Source organism: Gymnodraco acuticeps, unplaced genomic scaffold (genome assembly GCF_902827175.1).
Source record: "Gymnodraco acuticeps unplaced genomic scaffold, fGymAcu1.1, whole genome shotgun sequence".
NCBI lineage: Eukaryota > Metazoa > Chordata > Actinopteri > Perciformes > Bathydraconidae > Gymnodraco > Gymnodraco acuticeps.
The window spans coordinates 2,104,538-2,122,517 of NW_022990693.1; the positions used below are offsets into that span (position 1 = coordinate 2,104,538).

The following is a 17,980-nucleotide window of genomic DNA, read 5'->3' on the forward strand; positions in this document are numbered from 1 at the left end:
AGAAAAAAGAAAAAAATCCCAGTACACCGTCACCGTGATAAGTATGTTTAATTAATTGTGTTAATATGCCTAGATTGCTTACTCTCAAAGTCATGTATTATATTATTGAGTCAATAATATAATACATTAACCGTGTATTATATTATTGAGTCAATAATATAATACATTAACCGTGTATTATATTATTGAGTCAATAATATAATACATTAACCGTGCTTTACCTGAACCTCATCATGACACTAGAGAGGACGGCAGGATTGTAATTTCCCGTGTTCAGTGAATGCAACAGAGGCAAGACACCAGACCAACTAGAGAGTTGAATGGAAATAAACATCTGTCTTATTGGCTCACGGGTACCTATCCTGTGAGCTGTGACAATGTTTAAACTGTCATTCGGACTCAGAGTTTTTGAAGATGGACATAAGACATTTTTTTCTTAAAAAAGACAACAATTGTGATGGCTCACACAACAACCCCAGAGCCACCACTTGCGCCAGGTAAACAAGGTATGTAAATGTCAGTAACAGTCCAAGCTATGCGAAAGCAAAGCATAAATTACAGCTACGTTGACGTTACTTTGAATCGCGGGGGTAAGCTAAACCGTTAGCAAGTAGCTATAGCTAACCAGATATATTAAATAAACAGTTTGTCATACAATCTAAATGTAATGTTTTTTAGCGTTACCTGGTGATTTCAAAGAAAGCTCTCTGGGAAATGTTGACTTACTGTCCGACATGAATCTAGAAGCTACCTTACAGTACACAGTTGATCCGGAGTCCTGTCAGTTAAAGTGTTTCATAGTTATCTTAGCTAAGCATCAACCTAGCACTGAAATATATGGATGTTATGTGACAGTATTTCTGAGAAAGAGTCAGCTGAAATGGTGGAATAGTTGCCACTGCGTGTCAACAGCATGTTTGAACGTATTTGCAGCAGTACATGTGGCTTTTTGGCCACTGACGTTGCCATAACAACATCTGAATTTAAATGTATAACCTCTTTTTGTGACAGATTTTTGCAAGAAATGATCATTCTTCTGAATGATATTCCTATTGACAGCTAGTTTCTATGTGAACATTATGAGATGGACAGCCAGAGAGAATAAATGAAAAACAGTTATGAAATACTATATGACAAAACAAGAATACAGAAAAATCTGTTTACAGTTCTGTTTCATATGGGTGTTGAGAGATGTATCCATAGATCTCTTCATTTTGCTCTCAAAGTGCACCAGAATGATGCTTTTAAAAGAAAATCTTCCCGGGGAGCATGCTCCCGGACCCCCCCCTAGAGGAGGTTAGATCCACGGTGTTTACATGCTTATTTATACAATATGTGTGCTTATGCTAACATCATAAGACAAAAGTTGGTTCCGTGTTGTGTGTAGTGAGAACGCACTAGAGCGAGGGGGGCCCCCAAGCCAAAGCTCGCTTAAGGCCCCCATAAGTCTAGGGCCGGCCCTGCCTGTAAATGAGCATTCAATGCCACTTTTCAACTAAACGCTATATTTTACAAGTTGGATTCCAAATACACAAATCGCTGTTGTGTTATGAGAAAGAATCATTCTCAACATGGTGTCAGTGGTGTGTCTTACGTCAGAGTCCGGCAGCAGATCGTCTTCATCGTCTACGCTGTAGGAGTCACTGTGGTAGTCCTGCCTCTCGGCCAGCAGCTTCCTCTCCAGGGTGGAGCCGGGCCGGATGTCCACAAAGGTGGTCTCCAGGTAGTCCTTGCTGAGCAGGGAGTCTGAGTGTCCCCAGATGGGAGCCGTTGGGTAAAAGGACTCCAGAGTGCGAGGCAAGGCGCAGGGGTCCAGGAGCTGCTGCTGCTGGAGCTCTGGAGGATGTCCACAATAGCCCCTCCATGTTAAGGGAGGGTAGGCCCTGTCCTCCTCACACTTAACCAGGATGCCCTTGAACATCCCTCCAGGGTTCTGTCCTGTCCCTGGCCCCAATCCCGGCCCAGATGCCCGGCTGTTATTGGGGACTTCTCCCAGAAGAGGGTGCTCCAGCTCATCTAGATTCTCCATCACTCTGTTTGAATACCAACCACACAAGAGGCCACCACATCAACAGCCAAACAATCTACTAATCAGTCTGCGGTGTCTCCCTGGAGAGAGTCTGGGGGTTTATGCACAGGCAGCTGCTTTGGTGGCTTTCAGCGATAATCCATCTTTAATTTTTCTGTTGTCGTAGGGCTTGGTCCAGAGGCCAACAACCCATTCCAGGTTTATAAAAGATATCCTCAGTGTGCCAGTGCTGGACTTCCCCTGTGTGCTATGGGATGTGCTGAAGTTGTGATGAGGGATTCAGGATCCTCTTTTCCTCACATGTCATAAGCTATTTGTTCCGGGGCTTGATTGCTCAGGGTTTGCCCCACGTCTTCCATTTCACATGATTGAGTGCCCCAGTGTTCATGAATATGCTAATGTTGGCTACTCTCTATCTCATACAATATGAAAATGTCAATTCAGATGATGGAGGACCTTGATTAGCCCCAGACAGGCTAATGAAAACACTCTGCAATGGGATTTCAGTGTGATTTTCCCTCAGGAACTCATGGAAAATGTCTCATGCAATAAAATACGAAATCTTAATCTATGCACAATGTCACGTCATTAGCATGAATGTCTATCATCTCCTGAAAAGTCTGGATGGGAATAAGTAATGCCTCATGAGTTGTGAAATTATTGTGAGGAGAATAACGAAAATGACTTTCAGTCTGTTGTGACATACAGTCAAGGTGTTAGTTTGCACTCGCACAGCTTTCCAAAGGCAGCGGTCTTTCAGACTGGATTGATGCACAATGGGGTGTTCTGAAGCTTGAATATATGCACAACCTCCGTCAGCACTCAAACTAGTGGCGCAATGATCGGATTGGGGCCATATTTGAGGGCAGTTAATCTGTAAAAGCAATGAGGCTCCAGAAATAGAATCGTACGGTGCACATCGGCAGGTCAGCACGCCTGTTCCTCTGTTGTCGCTGCAGGAAGCGATAATGGAGAAATCAAAGTCCTCCGGTGTTGATTTATGGCTGTGGGTTTGCTGCTTGACACGGCAGCGCTCCTTTGGGACATGAATATTTAATGTACCACGTCCACCTTAAGAGGGTTCCATTCGGGACAGGCAAAGAGTCCGACAGCTCTGGATCCAGTTCTCTGATGAGGGACAGGAAGTCTGTAAAGAGAGGGACAGTGTCACACAACATTTTAGACTATACAGCTCCTATGTCTGAGTGGTGCAGTGATGACGTATTTATGTAGGACAACCCAGAAGTTAGCATTGCAACGGCTCCCTCAACAAAAGCTATGGGATTATTCCATTGGATTTTTTTAATATTGTTGAAAATAAGGCTCTGTCTCCACACACGTAAAGATACTTATCATGTTTCATTCAACAGGACACGTAGTGATTTTTGTAGGATAAACTGAAAAGGCAGAAATAAAAAGTTAAGCTATAAACAAACTACATCACAATCGCATAGGCGAGCGTCAACACCGCTAAGCTAAAGGTGGTGTTAGTTAGTAGGTAGTAGTTTATTCAGTCACTTATCACTAACCGCCGATTTTATGATACCTACAGTAGAAGCTTCGGAGATTCACAAATGTGATTTTACTGACGTATTTTTTGTGGTAGAAAGAAAAACCTAAATAAGCTTGTGTTAAACATTGGTTTTATTTTTGCCATCTGACCAATATTAAAAAAACATAGACTTCGAGACAAGGGAACTGGAAGTGGTAAAATGCTATGTCAATTCTGAATCTTAGGAAAAATTATTGCGCCACTCTAAAGTTTTAACCAATAATTAGGCTATTATTCCTCACACATCAGGGCTCAACACTAACTTTCAACTAACATCAACTTAATAATGAACATGTGACACAAACGAATGTTCAAATGCTTTACAATAAGTAATTAACACAATTATTTGAAACTAAAGTGGTAGTAAACTTGTCCACCCTCAATTGCTGGTATACAAAATACCAGTGTGCTGATCACCACCATAGATCCATTGGCCCTTCAGCATTGACGTCTTGGATTGGCCAGACTAATACATTTCTAATGTTAAATAAATCAAAACCATTCACAGTTAAGAATTAAATATTAATTATTAATGCTGTAAATTACCTTTAATATGTCTAACTATATTTAAAATGTGTTACCTTTTTATAGAAGTGATTATTTGTATGCCAATATTTTCCTATGGTAAAGTTTCGTTTTGCACTTTTATTTTGGTAGTAATAAGATCGGGACTCTTATTTTGAAGGAACTTTTACCAGAAGTAAATGCACAACGAAGCAGAATGTACATATATATTTCGCCTCCCAAGACTTTACACATTTCCTCTTTGCTTTTCGTTCGGGTTCATCTTGCGCTTTATCAGTTGAATCACTTTGAACATTCGTTTGAGATGTTGACGGGTTGGCCGAACTTTTTACCCCACAGTCAAACAACTTAATTTGCTTCGCCATTTTTTATAAAACAAACACACGGCGCACCCATGGATGTATAATAAGAACTGGATACAGCGTGGGAGGCGGGGCCTCATTCATTCCTATGAGAGCTGCTCATAGGTGCATGATGACAAAATGGCCCAACTTTTGAGAGAGTGAAACGTCACAGATTACCCAGCATGCCTGAGAAGTACCCGTATGTGCGCTCATAGAGCATGCGCAACTTTAACCACGCCCCCCCAAAAGGCTCGTTCACATCAAGCACGTCAATTTACGTACACGTAACAGCACCGTGTGTTCTGGATTGTTATGATGGATTTGATATTAACGAATAACGAGGCGACCGCGGCAGCTAGCAGCTAGCGGCTGGGTTCCTCGGGCGATATCATATGGTATAGCTAATTAATCTGGGTCAAAATGTGTTGTGCCCACATGCAAAGGTTGTAAACTCTGGCTTATCCCTGCGTGGTATTATAGTAATAGCAAACAGCAACGTTCAACTCCTTTAATGGTATATTGCAAGTGCAATAAGAAGCTACAGGGACGTTAATCTACGTCGGTAATATTAACTTTATTTAATACAACATGGTATATGCAGGAATCCTGAAGTCAAATTGAATACCTTTTAAGACCTTTTTTAAGACCCTTTCCATACATTTTAAGACCTCATCGCAACTTCGAGTTCTAACCGGTTACATTGGCGACACACTTTACCTCACATTTACTATATTGATTGTAAGATAGCACAACTAAATAGAGTGCAGACAGACTACTGAAGCCTCCTCTCCACATGAACTGCAACCTCTCTGAAGGTCAGGTTTAATGCAGTATGCTGCTTTGTTGCTTCTGTACTCTGTGCTCTTTCATTCCAGTAAAACTCCTCAGAAACCATGAGAAACCAGTATTTGACCAATAAACAAAACAATTGACAAAACTTTGAACTATGAAATATATTAAACTTTGGTGAGCTTCAGCGGGGTAATGCCATATAGGAGCTCCCTCACAAATACCCAGGGGTTAAATTGGGCTGGGGCTGTCCGGGGCTCAGCCCGGCACATAGGACGATGCTCTGACGTCATCACCCTCACACATTTGTCATATGTTTACAAAAAACGATATATACAGTTGCAAGAAAAAGTATGTGAACCCTTTGGATTCTCCACACATAGCGTTGTGTGTTTCTTCCAAACAACTCAACTTTGGTTTCATCTGTCCACAGAATATTTTGCCAGTGGAACATGCAGGTGCTCTTTTGCAAACTTCAAACGTGCAGCAATGTTTTTTCTGGACAGCAGTGGCTTCCTCCGTGGTGTCCTCCCATGAACTCCATTCTTGTTCAGTGTTTTACGTATCGTAGATTCCTCAACAGAGATGTTAGCATGTGCCAGAGATTTCTTTAAGTCTCTAGCTGACACTCTAGGATTCTTCTTCACCTCATTGAGCATTCTGCGCTGTGCTCTTGCAGTCATCTTTACAGGACGGCCACTCCTAGGGAGAGTAGCAACAGTGCTGAACTTTCTCCATTTATAGACACTTTGTCTTACCACGGTAAGGATGATGATGGACTGATGAACATCAAGGCTTTTAGATACTTTTGTGACCCTTTCCAGCTTTATGCAAGTCAACAATTCTTAATCGTAGATCTTCTGAGAGCTCTTTTGTGCGAGGCATGGTTCACATCTGGCAATGCTTCTTAAGAATAGCAAATTCAACTGGTGTGTATTTTTTATAGGGCAGGGCAGCTTTAACCAACACCTCCAATCTCGTCTCATTGATTGGACTCCAGGTTGGCTGACTCCTGACTCCAATTAGCTCTTGAAGAAGTCTTTAGTCTAGGGGTTCACATTTCACTTTGTCCACCCTGCACTGTGAATGTTTACATGGTGTGTTCAATACAAACATGAAAACATATAATTGTTTGTGTGGTATTAGTTTAAGCAGACTGTGTTTGTCTATTGTTGTGACTTAGATGAAGATCAGAACACATTTTATGACCAACTTATGCAGAAATCCAGGTAATTCCAAAGGGTTCACATACTTTTTCTTGCAACAGTATGTTAAGACTTTTCTCGTTCTTAATATAGACTATATTTTGGGTCGATATGTGTTGACCTTACTTTAAAATAGCAGATCTCTGTGACCGGATATAGTTTGGCTTAGACCCCGGCCCCACGAGGACGCATACAGTAAAACGCATACAGTCAAATGCATACGCAAACGCAAAAAAGTCTTCCGTTCACACGCATTCGATTCATTAACGTGTCCGTTCACACTAGACCGCTGGAAATGCTGGAAACGCTGTAGTACATATGCCAGGCCTGTAAGTGGCGCTGCTGCCGCCACAAAATACACCAAAAGCAGCGAAGAAGACCCCGGAGCATGGTTGTCATGGTTGCCCTTCTGTTTATTCTCCGCGGTGGACGGCGTGTTCTCCTGCTGTATATCTCTCAGGTAGTCCACCAGCAGATAAACCCCCCCCCCCCCCCGCAGAGCAAGGCAACGAAACTTAAAATAAGAAGCAGCATTTTATGGCACGCTACGTATGGGGCCACCTTGAGGGGGTTTCCCGACATGTTGTTTCAGTAAATTAAAGGGTGTTTCATGTTGTCGTTGCTGTGGACCTTCTTAATACCTTGGAAAATGCCGTTTAATACTTTTTAATAGCCTCAATTTTCGCTAAATTGATTTATCAACTTTTAATACTTTTTAAGCCCCCCCGGCGGACACCCTGTACAAGATTTACATCATACAGCCCATGTAGTATAATATTTTACAAATTATGAATTACAGCAAACATGTGCAATATATCCATTATTACAGCTCCGTGGCAGGAAGGCGATATGGGTCCGTTCTTATTGTGCATCCATGGGTAAAGGTAAAACTCATGTAGTACTGAACACGTCACATCACATGAACGTGCCGGGCGGCGCGGTCCCGTGGGTTAGATGCGCATTCATAATTCAGAGGGAAATAAGTCAGAATAACGTTATTAGCACATTTTTACAACTTGAGGAACGAATGTTTTTAATAAGGGCTATACAAGTGTTCATACTGGGTAGTTCATTTAGTTTCAAAAAAATTATCCAACGATTTACAGACCACTCTTTCCCCATGTAAGTCAATGGGAAAAGGTGTTTCCGGGCCTGGCAACCAAACGGAAGTGTAGTACCGCCTTTTGGCCACCACGAATATTTTCATCTGAGTCCGGCGCACTTCCTGGGGGCTTGGGCGCACCGCACACGCGAGTAAACGTGCATCCACTGATGGCAACCAAAGGCCAAGAAGTGGTTGACATTTTTTCTGAATGGTTGCCAATGGCAACCTGGCAACCGTTACTGTTGAGCCCTGCACATGTACGCACCACGCACACACTGTGGCTACTCCCTAACCCCTATCAAAAATTCACATCAGATAAAATAGGTCAATGCAGCATCAGCATTACTGCTAAACATTTTTTATAAAAATCTCTCCTGAGGATGGTTCCTACTTATCTGTGTAGTACATCCTCAAATCATGAACAATATTGGCCGGCGACAGCTCAGGGGCTAAATGGGCGTCTACCAATCAGAGGGTCAGAAATTAAATCCCCAGCCTCTGGAGAGAGTTATTGGGCAAGAGACTTAAGCCCACATTGTTACCGAAGGCATGTCTACCGTATTAAAATGTTTGAATGTTGCTTTGGATAAAAACGTTAGCTAAATGACATGTAATTATGTAATATTGCACATTCTAAATATTTTACAGATATGATTTCCAAGGTTAGAACTAGGGATGCATGATAATTATCGGCCCGATAATTATCGGTCCAATATTAGGAATTATGACGTCATCCCGATAAACCCGATACCAGTATTAATAGCCCCGATAATATACATTATATTTTTGGGTAAAAAATAAATAAAAATACTGCGGTGTGGGTGGATTGGGATGAGGGGCGCTTGTTTTTCACTCGGCTCCTCCCGTTTTGCCAGTACTGTGGTATTGTATTAGTGGTTTAGGAAGAGGGGAGTTCTTCACAAATCCAGCGCTCCCTAACTCATGCCTGGCTGTGACGTAAATGGTGTGCGGCCGTGAAGCCAGGACAGTAAACAAGCATGTTGTCGGTGGTATGGGCGTTGGAGCTATGTGCAACTCAAGGCATATGCTCGAACCGGAGCTGCCTGGACGCTGCACTCATGTTGCGCACTATCCGTGCTGAGTGTGCTGACTTTTCGTACAATGGCCCACTGTCTGGCTTCCTGCATAAAGTCAAGTGCTCGGCGCAGTTGTGGCGAAATGTCGCTCCTCTGTTTTCATTTAAACAGCTCCTTATATCCGTTAGCGCAGCTAGCTAGCACCAGATGCTAACAACAACAATGCACGTAAGGTCTCTCTCTCACTTGCTCGGGCCACACATACACACACCCTCCCGGTCCTCCCAACAGCCAGTCGGTGCCTGCCGGTGAGCGTGGAAGTGTGGTCTGCCACAAGCGGGCGGCAGGAGCGGGGCTGTCAGCATCAGCTTGTAGATGGTATTTTAAACTCGATGCGCTCTGAAACTACGGGGCGGCCAAGGAAAAAAAATACACATGCGTTAATCGCGTTAAAATAATTAGTGGCGTAATATTTTTTTTGTTATCGGTCTTGAGAAGCAGGAAGTTATCGGTATCGGTTTCAAAAAACCAATATCGTGCATCCCTAGTTAGAACATAGTTAAGCAAAGATGCTGCCTCTTTGTACTTGTTCCATTATAACTGGATATTGTACTCTATTATTTAGTGTGTGTATTACGGTTGTCTTTCTTATGAGTGCATTGATTGTGCTGATTGTTGTAGCAATGTCTATGCTGCACTCTTGGCCAGATCACACTTAAAAAGGTTTAAAGATTTAAATATCACGTGTATTGTAAGACTGACATTGTGTTATTTAGTTATAATGTGTTGGAACATAATTATGTATGTTCAAACATACGTTTAATTAATCTTGTTTACATTTTGTTATTTTAGTAGTGTTCTGGTAATGTATAAAGTAATTCAACCAGTCGTTGCTGTTCAGGAGTGGGCCAGTTATAGTGTTTAAAGAAGAAGAGTTGTTAAACATTGGGTAGAAGTGTAATGGCTTGATTGACGGCTTTTCAGACTTCACTGAATTAATGATGAAAACCCACAACATGTTGGAGAGCAACACGTTCTCACTCCCAACCCGTCACATCTTGACGGTCGGTCAGGGCCCCTCCCCGTCACTCTATTACGGACAGGGTACCCCTTGAGAGTCAGTTTTCAACGGGCAGGGCGTCCCATAGACCTTCATAGACCTCCCATAGCGTTGATAATAGATGCCATGAGAACGCTCCCCGACGGTCGGTTGTTATTGTCAATATTAATAGTCACACTCGATTTCGCCGATTTTCCCAGCAGGTTGACACCTCTTTTAGCAGAAACAAAGGCTACATTAATGTATTAAATCGATGTTAATCCATGTGTGTGGTTGTGGAATTAATGGGCGTGCCGTTGTGCGATTGCGTTGCCAGGCAACACAATAATTTACAAACTCTTCAACTACAACCCTAATTATATTTTAAAACATTTTAGAAGGCCTCACGAAATTTTAGAAGGCCTCACAAAACAAACCCTTTGTTGGCAATGACAGAGGTCAAACGTTTTCTGTAAGTCTTCACAAGGTTTTCGCACACTGTTGCTGGTATTTTGGCCCATTCCTCCATGCAGATCTCCTCTACAGCAGTGATGTTTTGGGGCTGTCGCTGGGCAGCACGGACTTTCAACTCCCTCCAAAGATTTCCTATGGGGTTGAGATCTGGAGACTGGCTAGGCCACTCCAGGACCTTGAAATGCTTCTTACGAAGCCACTCGTTCATTGCCCGGGTGGTGTGTTTGGGATCATTGTCATGCTGAAAGACCCAGCCACGTTTCATCTTCAATGCCCTTGCTGATGGAAGGAGGTTGTCACTCAAAATCTCACGATACATGGCCCCATTCATTCTTTCCTTTACACGGATCAGTCGTCCTGGTCCCTTTGCAGAAAAACAGCCCCAAAGCATGATGTTTCCACCCCCATGTTTCACAGTAGGTATGGTGTTCTTTGGATGCAACTCAGCATTCTTTCTCCTCCAAACACGTCTAGTTGAGTTTTTACCAAAAAGTTCTATTTTGGTTTCATCTGACCATGACATTCTCCCAATCCTCTTCTGGATCATCTAAATGCTCTCTAGCAAACTTCAGACGGGCCTGGACATGTACTGGCTTAAGCAGGGGGACACGTCTGGCACTGCAGGATTTGAGTCCCTGGCGGCGTAGTGTGTTACTGATGGTAGCCTTTGTTACTTTGGTCCCAGCTCTCTGCAGGTCATTGACTAGGTCCCCCCGTGTGGTTCTTGTGATCATTTTGACCCCACGGGGTGAGATCTTGCGTGGAGCCCCAGATCGAGGGAGATTATCAGTGGTCTTGTATGTCTTCCATTTTCTAATAATTGCTCCCACAGTTGATTTCTTCACACCAAGCTGCTTACCTATTGCAGATTCAGTCTTCCCAGCCTGGTGCAGGTCTACAATTTTGTTTCTGGTGTCCTTTGACAGCTTTTTGGTCTTGGCCATAGTGGAGTTTGGAGTGTGACTGTTTGAGGTTGTGGACAGGTGTCTTTTATACTGATAACGAGTTCAAAGAGGTGCCATTAATACAGTTAACAAGTGGAGGACAGAGGAGGCTCTTAAAGAAGAAGTTACAGGTCTGTGAGAGCCAGAAATCTTGTTTGTTTGTAGGTGACCAAATTTATTTTACCGAGGAATTTACCAATTAATTGATTAAAAATCCTACAATGTGATTTCCTGGATTTCCTATGCATTCTGTCTCTCATAGTTGAAGTGTACCTAGGATGAAAATGACAGGCCTCTCATCTTTTTAAGTGGGAGAACTTGCACAATTGGTGGCTGACTAAATACTTTTTTGCCCCACTGTATACACATATTGATAGATGTCTTGTAATGCACTGTTGAGGAACCTGCGACCCAAGTTTTTCATCTCCGACCTTGTCAGGTATTGAATATTCAATAAATAAAGAACACAGAATTATTAAATATAAAACACAGAATTTGTGTGATTATACTAAATGATTTACAAATAAACACCACTGCATATTTACAACTGTTACACATGCTGATGTAACGCAAATGTTTCCAACTTGGGATCAATAAAGTATATCTTATACTGGAGTTACAGTATAAGAGCCATATTTTTTATTTTCGCCACACTAAAATGTAAATGTTCTTACTTTGAAAAAGGCTTCTTCAGCTAAATGATGAGTTCTGCTGAAATGAAACAGAGAAGAGTTTAATAGAGATCTTTAATACAATTAAAAAATGTACCAGCTAGAGCAAATTAAACTTAATTTTTATGTTTTAACTACTGTTTTTAAATGTTGTTACTTCAGTCTACAGGCTATGTGTAAGCAAGGATGACCTATCTAGTGTGTACCTTGCCTCTCACCTAATGCATGCTGGGATTGGCCCCAGCCCCAACGACCCTGTGCAGCATAAGCCGCTTATAAAATAGATGGATGATTGGACATATGCGCTTGATTGCCCTGTAACACGGAAGTGATTTAAAACATTACCTAGAGTGTTAAACACACATAGGAATGACTACACACAAAATTAGAGCCCGAGAGGTGGAGATGTGAGAAGCGATTTTCTTTAAAGTCTTCGTATTGAGTGTGAAGGGGTCTTTTCAACAAACCGCATTATATCTCATCATTGCGAATTCATTCTGCATGGAGGAGTTCTTCACGGGCTCCTGATCAATTCAATGAGTCGTTGTTGCACGCTCGACTGCATGGCGCGGAGAAAACTGCAATAATTGTGTGTCTTTGGGCTGGCGTGGTGCTGCATTCCGCTCTGATGCTGCCTCACTGTGCAACCCCCCCCCCCCCCCCCCCTTCCATCCCTCAACCCTTAATGCCGGGCATTCTGAACGAGCCAAGTGATCGTTCAACACTGACGTCAGCAACGGCTCCCCCCTCGCCACAAATGCACACATCTAGACATATGGTGCACACACGCACTTGTGCTCAGTAATATTTGTAGCACCTCACCAACCTTGCCTCTCTCTTGCAGCCCCCCCCCCTCGCTTCCGCTTCATTCCAGGAGAGATGCACTCAGCTTTATTACACACTCACCCTCCCTCCTGCACCTCTGCCCAGCCACCATAAAAAGACTTCTGTCAGCTGTATTATAAGCCTGCCTTCTTTTTTTCGGATTCTGCAACGCTCGTAAAACATCCAGTCAGGTAGAGGGAAGGTTGCAAGGACGCCGCTGCAAATCAGCACTGACACTTTTACAAGAGCTCCTCTTCCCTCCCGCCCTATCTCTCTCTCAGCGTTTTAGTCCAGTGCTTTGTCATACACAACCACTCATTTTGCTTTTCATCCGACCCTTTCCCCTTCGTCATAATCCAGCCAATACTTCTGGAGAAAAAGCCCCTTCAAGAAACCTATCTTTCTCTGTAAAATGTGTTCAATTTGAGCAATCTGCATGAAGAGAAAGCTTGTTCTTAAGACGTGGAAATGTGCAACCAAAGTGCTTTAAACCCAAAAGCATAAAACTGTTGCTGCTGACTCTTGTACAGATTATCAGAAACTCTGCAGTCTTTTTGACACACTCGCACAGAGCTGGCAGTAACTGCTGTACTATTTCAGCCTGTACAGATTGAGGCGATGCAGATACAGGAAATGGCAAAGTGGCTACAGGAAATTGGAGCTGTAAACGCCTGTAGCCTCTAATAAAAAACACGCGCAGAGGAACAGAGATGTCAGGCAGATAAACACAAAAATCTGTAAACCAAATGGCCGTTTCTTTTTGATTGCATTTCCAAACTCTTCCTTTATCTGTGTGGAGAGTCTGACGACATACTGTAGAGCGCGTTGCACAGCTCGTGAAGAAACATCATGTTCCTATGGAAACACATTCACCCTGTAGTGGAGAGCTCACTGCAGGATAAATGAAGCAGAGGCTAATTTGCCATTTCGGTACTGTTCCTCTGCTCGATGATGATTGGATGGAATAATTCCAGCGTTGCTGTGCCTTCCAGTGAGGATGGCATTCTGTCACATTACACTGCAAAGGATGGATCATTTCCACGGAATTACTCTATAATAACAAATGAGTGTAGTCACGCCTGGCACTGGGTTTAGCTGAACCCCCTGTGCAGAATGTGTGTTTGACAGTCTTAGCTCAACAATCAGTCCACGGTGTGCCCAAATCTAACCTCACACACAGACAATTTCATAATATTTTCTCCACATAATTACACAAACAGTCTTTTGCATCAATTTTCCCTTTCAGACACACACACAGTAAACAAGCCCTCCGTGCTCTGCCTCCTACATGCTCACACACATAACTACCCACTTCACACACACACTCAGCGCACACAGCTGGTGCTTGTGTGCAATGAGGCCCGGGGAATGAGAAGTTACCCATCTGCAATATATAGCAAACGGCTCCAGTGTCTCTGCAGAGTGGGCTATGTGTTGTACTCAGTGTCCTGTTACGTGTTTCTGTGAGCGTCGCGGGACACACTCTGCAGAGATACCTCACTGATGTTTGTGTGTGCAGTCATGCATGCACGTTTTCTACAGCTGCTGTTTGCTAAATTCTCCTGGGTTTACATGTTTACTGCTTGTATTGGGATGTTACTGCGTAGAGCATGAAAGATAGGGTTACTTAAATACATGTTGTACATATGTACGTACAACATGGACGCCATTTGCAAATATTTCAAATAGGCAGTAATTTGTAGGGCTCTGTTTTAAAAAATATATATTTGGACCTATGTTTTGCTCACAAACCTATTTTACAACAAAGCGCACAGGATAAAAGACATAGAGTGGTGCAGTGATGACGTAATATTGCATGCCGTCCGAAAGTTAGCATCGCAAGGGCTCAACAAAAAGCAATGGGATTTTTTCATAGGATTTCGGATTATTGGAGAAAATAGGCTCTGTGGCAAACACAAAATGCGTAAATGCAATCTCTAGAAGTACAAAGCTAAAGCTATAAAGGTACTACATCACGGTTGCATGACTCAACATCAACACCGCTAAGCTAAAGGCGGCTAAAGTATGACCTGATGACGTTTACAAGTCTCATTTTGACGCCTATTATCAACCATCTTATCGTAAAATCTTCCGAAATTTGTCGTAAAACAAAACTCGGAAATGTGTTTAACCCTCCATCGTTATTTCAGTCTAACAACAATCCAGACGAGCGATTCTAAATGACTTATTTCCGGGTTTCAGGAATGATTCCTGCAACACTCTATTTCAATATTTTAAATATTTCATCATCTTATCTAAACAACACAAGAAAAGCCTAAATTATGTAAAATACTGAATTTGTTAAGATAATCAAGTTGTGTATCAATTTTAATCCAATGTTAGTTAGCATAGTAATGGCCAAAACTATAAAAAAAATTCTCACAAAGATAAAAAACGACATTCTATTCTAGTCTATTGTTTTAAAAAGGTTCCGTTTCTTCTCCCAATTGTTTTTATTTTGACCAGGAATTCTTAATAAAAAACACAATGAAAGTGGCTGCTGTTATTGTTATAATAAAGCTGTTTTATTGTTGTAATGTGTTCAAGCCAATAACCGAACCTCACAATGCTGAACAGAAGCTTAAATGCAAAAGCTGTAAATGTGATTTAGACTGTTTCACATTAATGTAAGTGCATGTGTGTGTGTTAGAAAGAAAGAGTGAAAACAGAGGGGGGAGTGTCAGTGTGACGTTGGGGTTTAGGACTAGTAATAATCTTGATGTGGTGTCATAAATCTGTTCACACACATTGTAGGGATTCACCTTCATGCTGGGGACAAAGCGCCCGTACACACAACGTACGTAAACCATTGACCTTTCAGGATGACTGGGGTTTGTTTAATCTTGGAATTAAATGTGGGTTGAGTTCAGGGGCAGGACAACATTGAGATAATGGAACAGTTATGGTAAACAACAAAAAAAGTCCTCACGAGTAACTACTACGAAGTGTGTGTGCAGCATGGGGCTGAAGGAAGTAATTAGCCTCTCACAGATCTTTACATGAGCAATGATGTATTACATGGTTTCATCATCATCACAGAGGGGGGGGCATATTTGTTGGCATCTAATTATCTATGGCCAACACACACACACGCACACACACACACACACACACACTTAGCGGTGAAATAAAAGTCAATTTTTTATATTGCCTTCCTAATAAACATTTCACTAATAAGATTCTGGCTGAAAGACTTTCATATTTTCTACCTGGACAAAAGATGAAATTGTGCTGAGGGATGCGGATATGTCAGGTTATCTGAGGTATCAGGAATGCTGCAGGAGCGTGTTTTACATTACTGCTCACCAGGCAGGTCGAACAGCAGTAAACACATACAAACATGAACAATGGAGTGTGAGGGTAAGGATGTGAAGGTTCCACTCCACAGCAGCATTCTCTTTGTTTACGGTCATGAATATACAAAGACAAAGCAGTGAGAACATTACATTTTAGTTGAATAAATGATGAGCTCACATACTGTATGTGCTGTACAGTATGCTATATCATATCATTTTCATAATAGCCAATATGTTTCTCACTTGTGAGGAAGGAGATTTGTATTAATAATAAATCATCTTTCTCAAATAATGATCAATCATAAATAAAATAATAAGACCTACACTGCTGTCATGACAGTCTACATTTAATATCTAAAATTGCATTTCATAGAAATATTCAATATCTTGTTGAAGTTGAAAGATAAAGCATGTTGTCATCAATACAAACCATTTAATTGTAAAGCAATGTCAATTGTTATTGTGCAAGCAGTTTTATATAGCAATGCTTTCAAATGTGTATTTATTAGACTTCTTCATCATGAAAATGCAAAAATGTGATTTACATAGGAGGATACAACAATAAGAGAAAAATAAATCAATACATTGTATGATGTGAAATAGCACACATCTCAAGGTTTCAAATTGAATTATTCCTCACCTTTACGATGTTCCCCGCTATGCGTCCTCTCCTTGGGATGAGTCCTCGAGCGTCTCACTAACCATCCACGCACGAGTGCCGTTACACCGCTTTGCGTTTAGCGTGGGTGCGTGCAGAAAGCGCGTGCGTCTATTGTTTGTGTGAGAGAGGGAATGTGAGCCTCAGCCTCCTCGGTGTCTCCGTGCAGCAGTGCTGATGCGGCTGTGAATGCATGCGGATGCGCCTATTACACCTGCATCGGTGTGCATGCTCCGTCAGAGCCCCCCCTTCCCGCCGCTCGACATCCCGCCTCGCCTCGTGCTCGGCTCTGCTCCGTGCGGACCAGAGAAGCTATCTCATTAATCCTTGTTGCGGTCGCACTGCATCTTACACGGTGTCAACTTTCTTCTGCCGCTCTCAGCTTTTCTCTGACTTTACAGGCACCTCTCTCACACACACACACACAAACAAACACACACACTCTCTCTCCTTTTTGCCTTACCTCAGCTCCAGTAGCCTACCTTATTACGGCGGAAATACAGGGTCCTAAAGCCTGTCGAAGGATGTGATAGTGGTGCAGGAATGAGTCCTCGCTCAGAGTCAGTTGATTGAATGCCTGAAATAACAAATTACCCCTGAGCAACCGCCGCCAAATATAGTTAATGTTTTCTAAATGTGTGTACACAGATAAGAAGGAACGATCCCCAGGAGAGATTTTAGATTTTAAAAAACAATTGATGCCTATTTGAGCAGTAGTAGCACTGAGGCTGCAAAGGTATCTGATGTAAATGGGGGTTAGGATGTAGCCACACTCCAGTAGTGTGTGCCTACCATACAGTCTATGGTGCCTACGTGTGTGAGGAAATATACCCTAACTAAATGGTTAAAACAATAGAGTGATGAGTCCTGAATCCCAGAAATGACTTAGCATTTTACCACTTCCGGTTCCCTCGCCTGGAAGTCAGTGAAGGCTTCTCAATTCTCAAATGTCCCCTCCTCGACTCCTCGGTCCTCCGGTAGTGACCCGGAAATGGATTTCAGCGCGCCATGTTGAATGACATCTCATTTCTCTAAATGCACATCGAGGACCGAGGATCGAGGATCGAGGAGGCTCCCGGATGCATTTCCGGCAACAGTGATGTTTCAAAGAGTCGTGATGCACGGCCGGACTTATCTTAGCCAATGACAGCTCTGCATGCATCCCCTGGATATTATTGTATTAACTGCTTTCATCCGACGCAATGTTTACAGTGAGAACAGCTGTGAGGTCCGTGCAGAAAGCAGAGCAGTGTGTATTATATATATCACTCAGTATAACAGGCCTACTCTCTTTATTTGCTTTAATTTAGTAGATATCTACAAACAAAGAGTCGATATTTTTCTAAAACAATTTAGTGCTTCACATAATAAAATACACAACGGCTGTATCCTGATGTATTATATGCTTTAGGAGCTGTAGGTGCGTGTTGTACAGTGTGTAGGTGTGTGTTGTACAGTGTGTAGGTGTGTGTTGTACAGTGCGTAGA

At 42.4% G+C, this 17,980-nt stretch overlaps 1 protein-coding gene across 1 annotated transcript in view; it reads right to left on the minus strand.

The window, feature by feature from the left end:
* The window catches only part of tmem91 (transmembrane protein 91), a 24,923-nt gene extending 7,959 nt beyond the window's left edge, over positions 1-16,964 (minus strand). Inside the window, exons 1-2 of the mRNA XM_034230561.1 lie at positions 16,476-16,964; positions 1,595-3,176 (exon numbers count right to left, since the gene is read on the minus strand). Coding sequence (XP_034086452.1) covers positions 1,595-2,029 — 435 coding nt within the window. The 5' untranslated portion in view covers positions 2,030-3,176; positions 16,476-16,964. The remainder of the gene's footprint in view (positions 1-1,594; positions 3,177-16,475) is intronic.
* Positions 16,965-17,980: the final 1,016 nt, after the last annotated feature.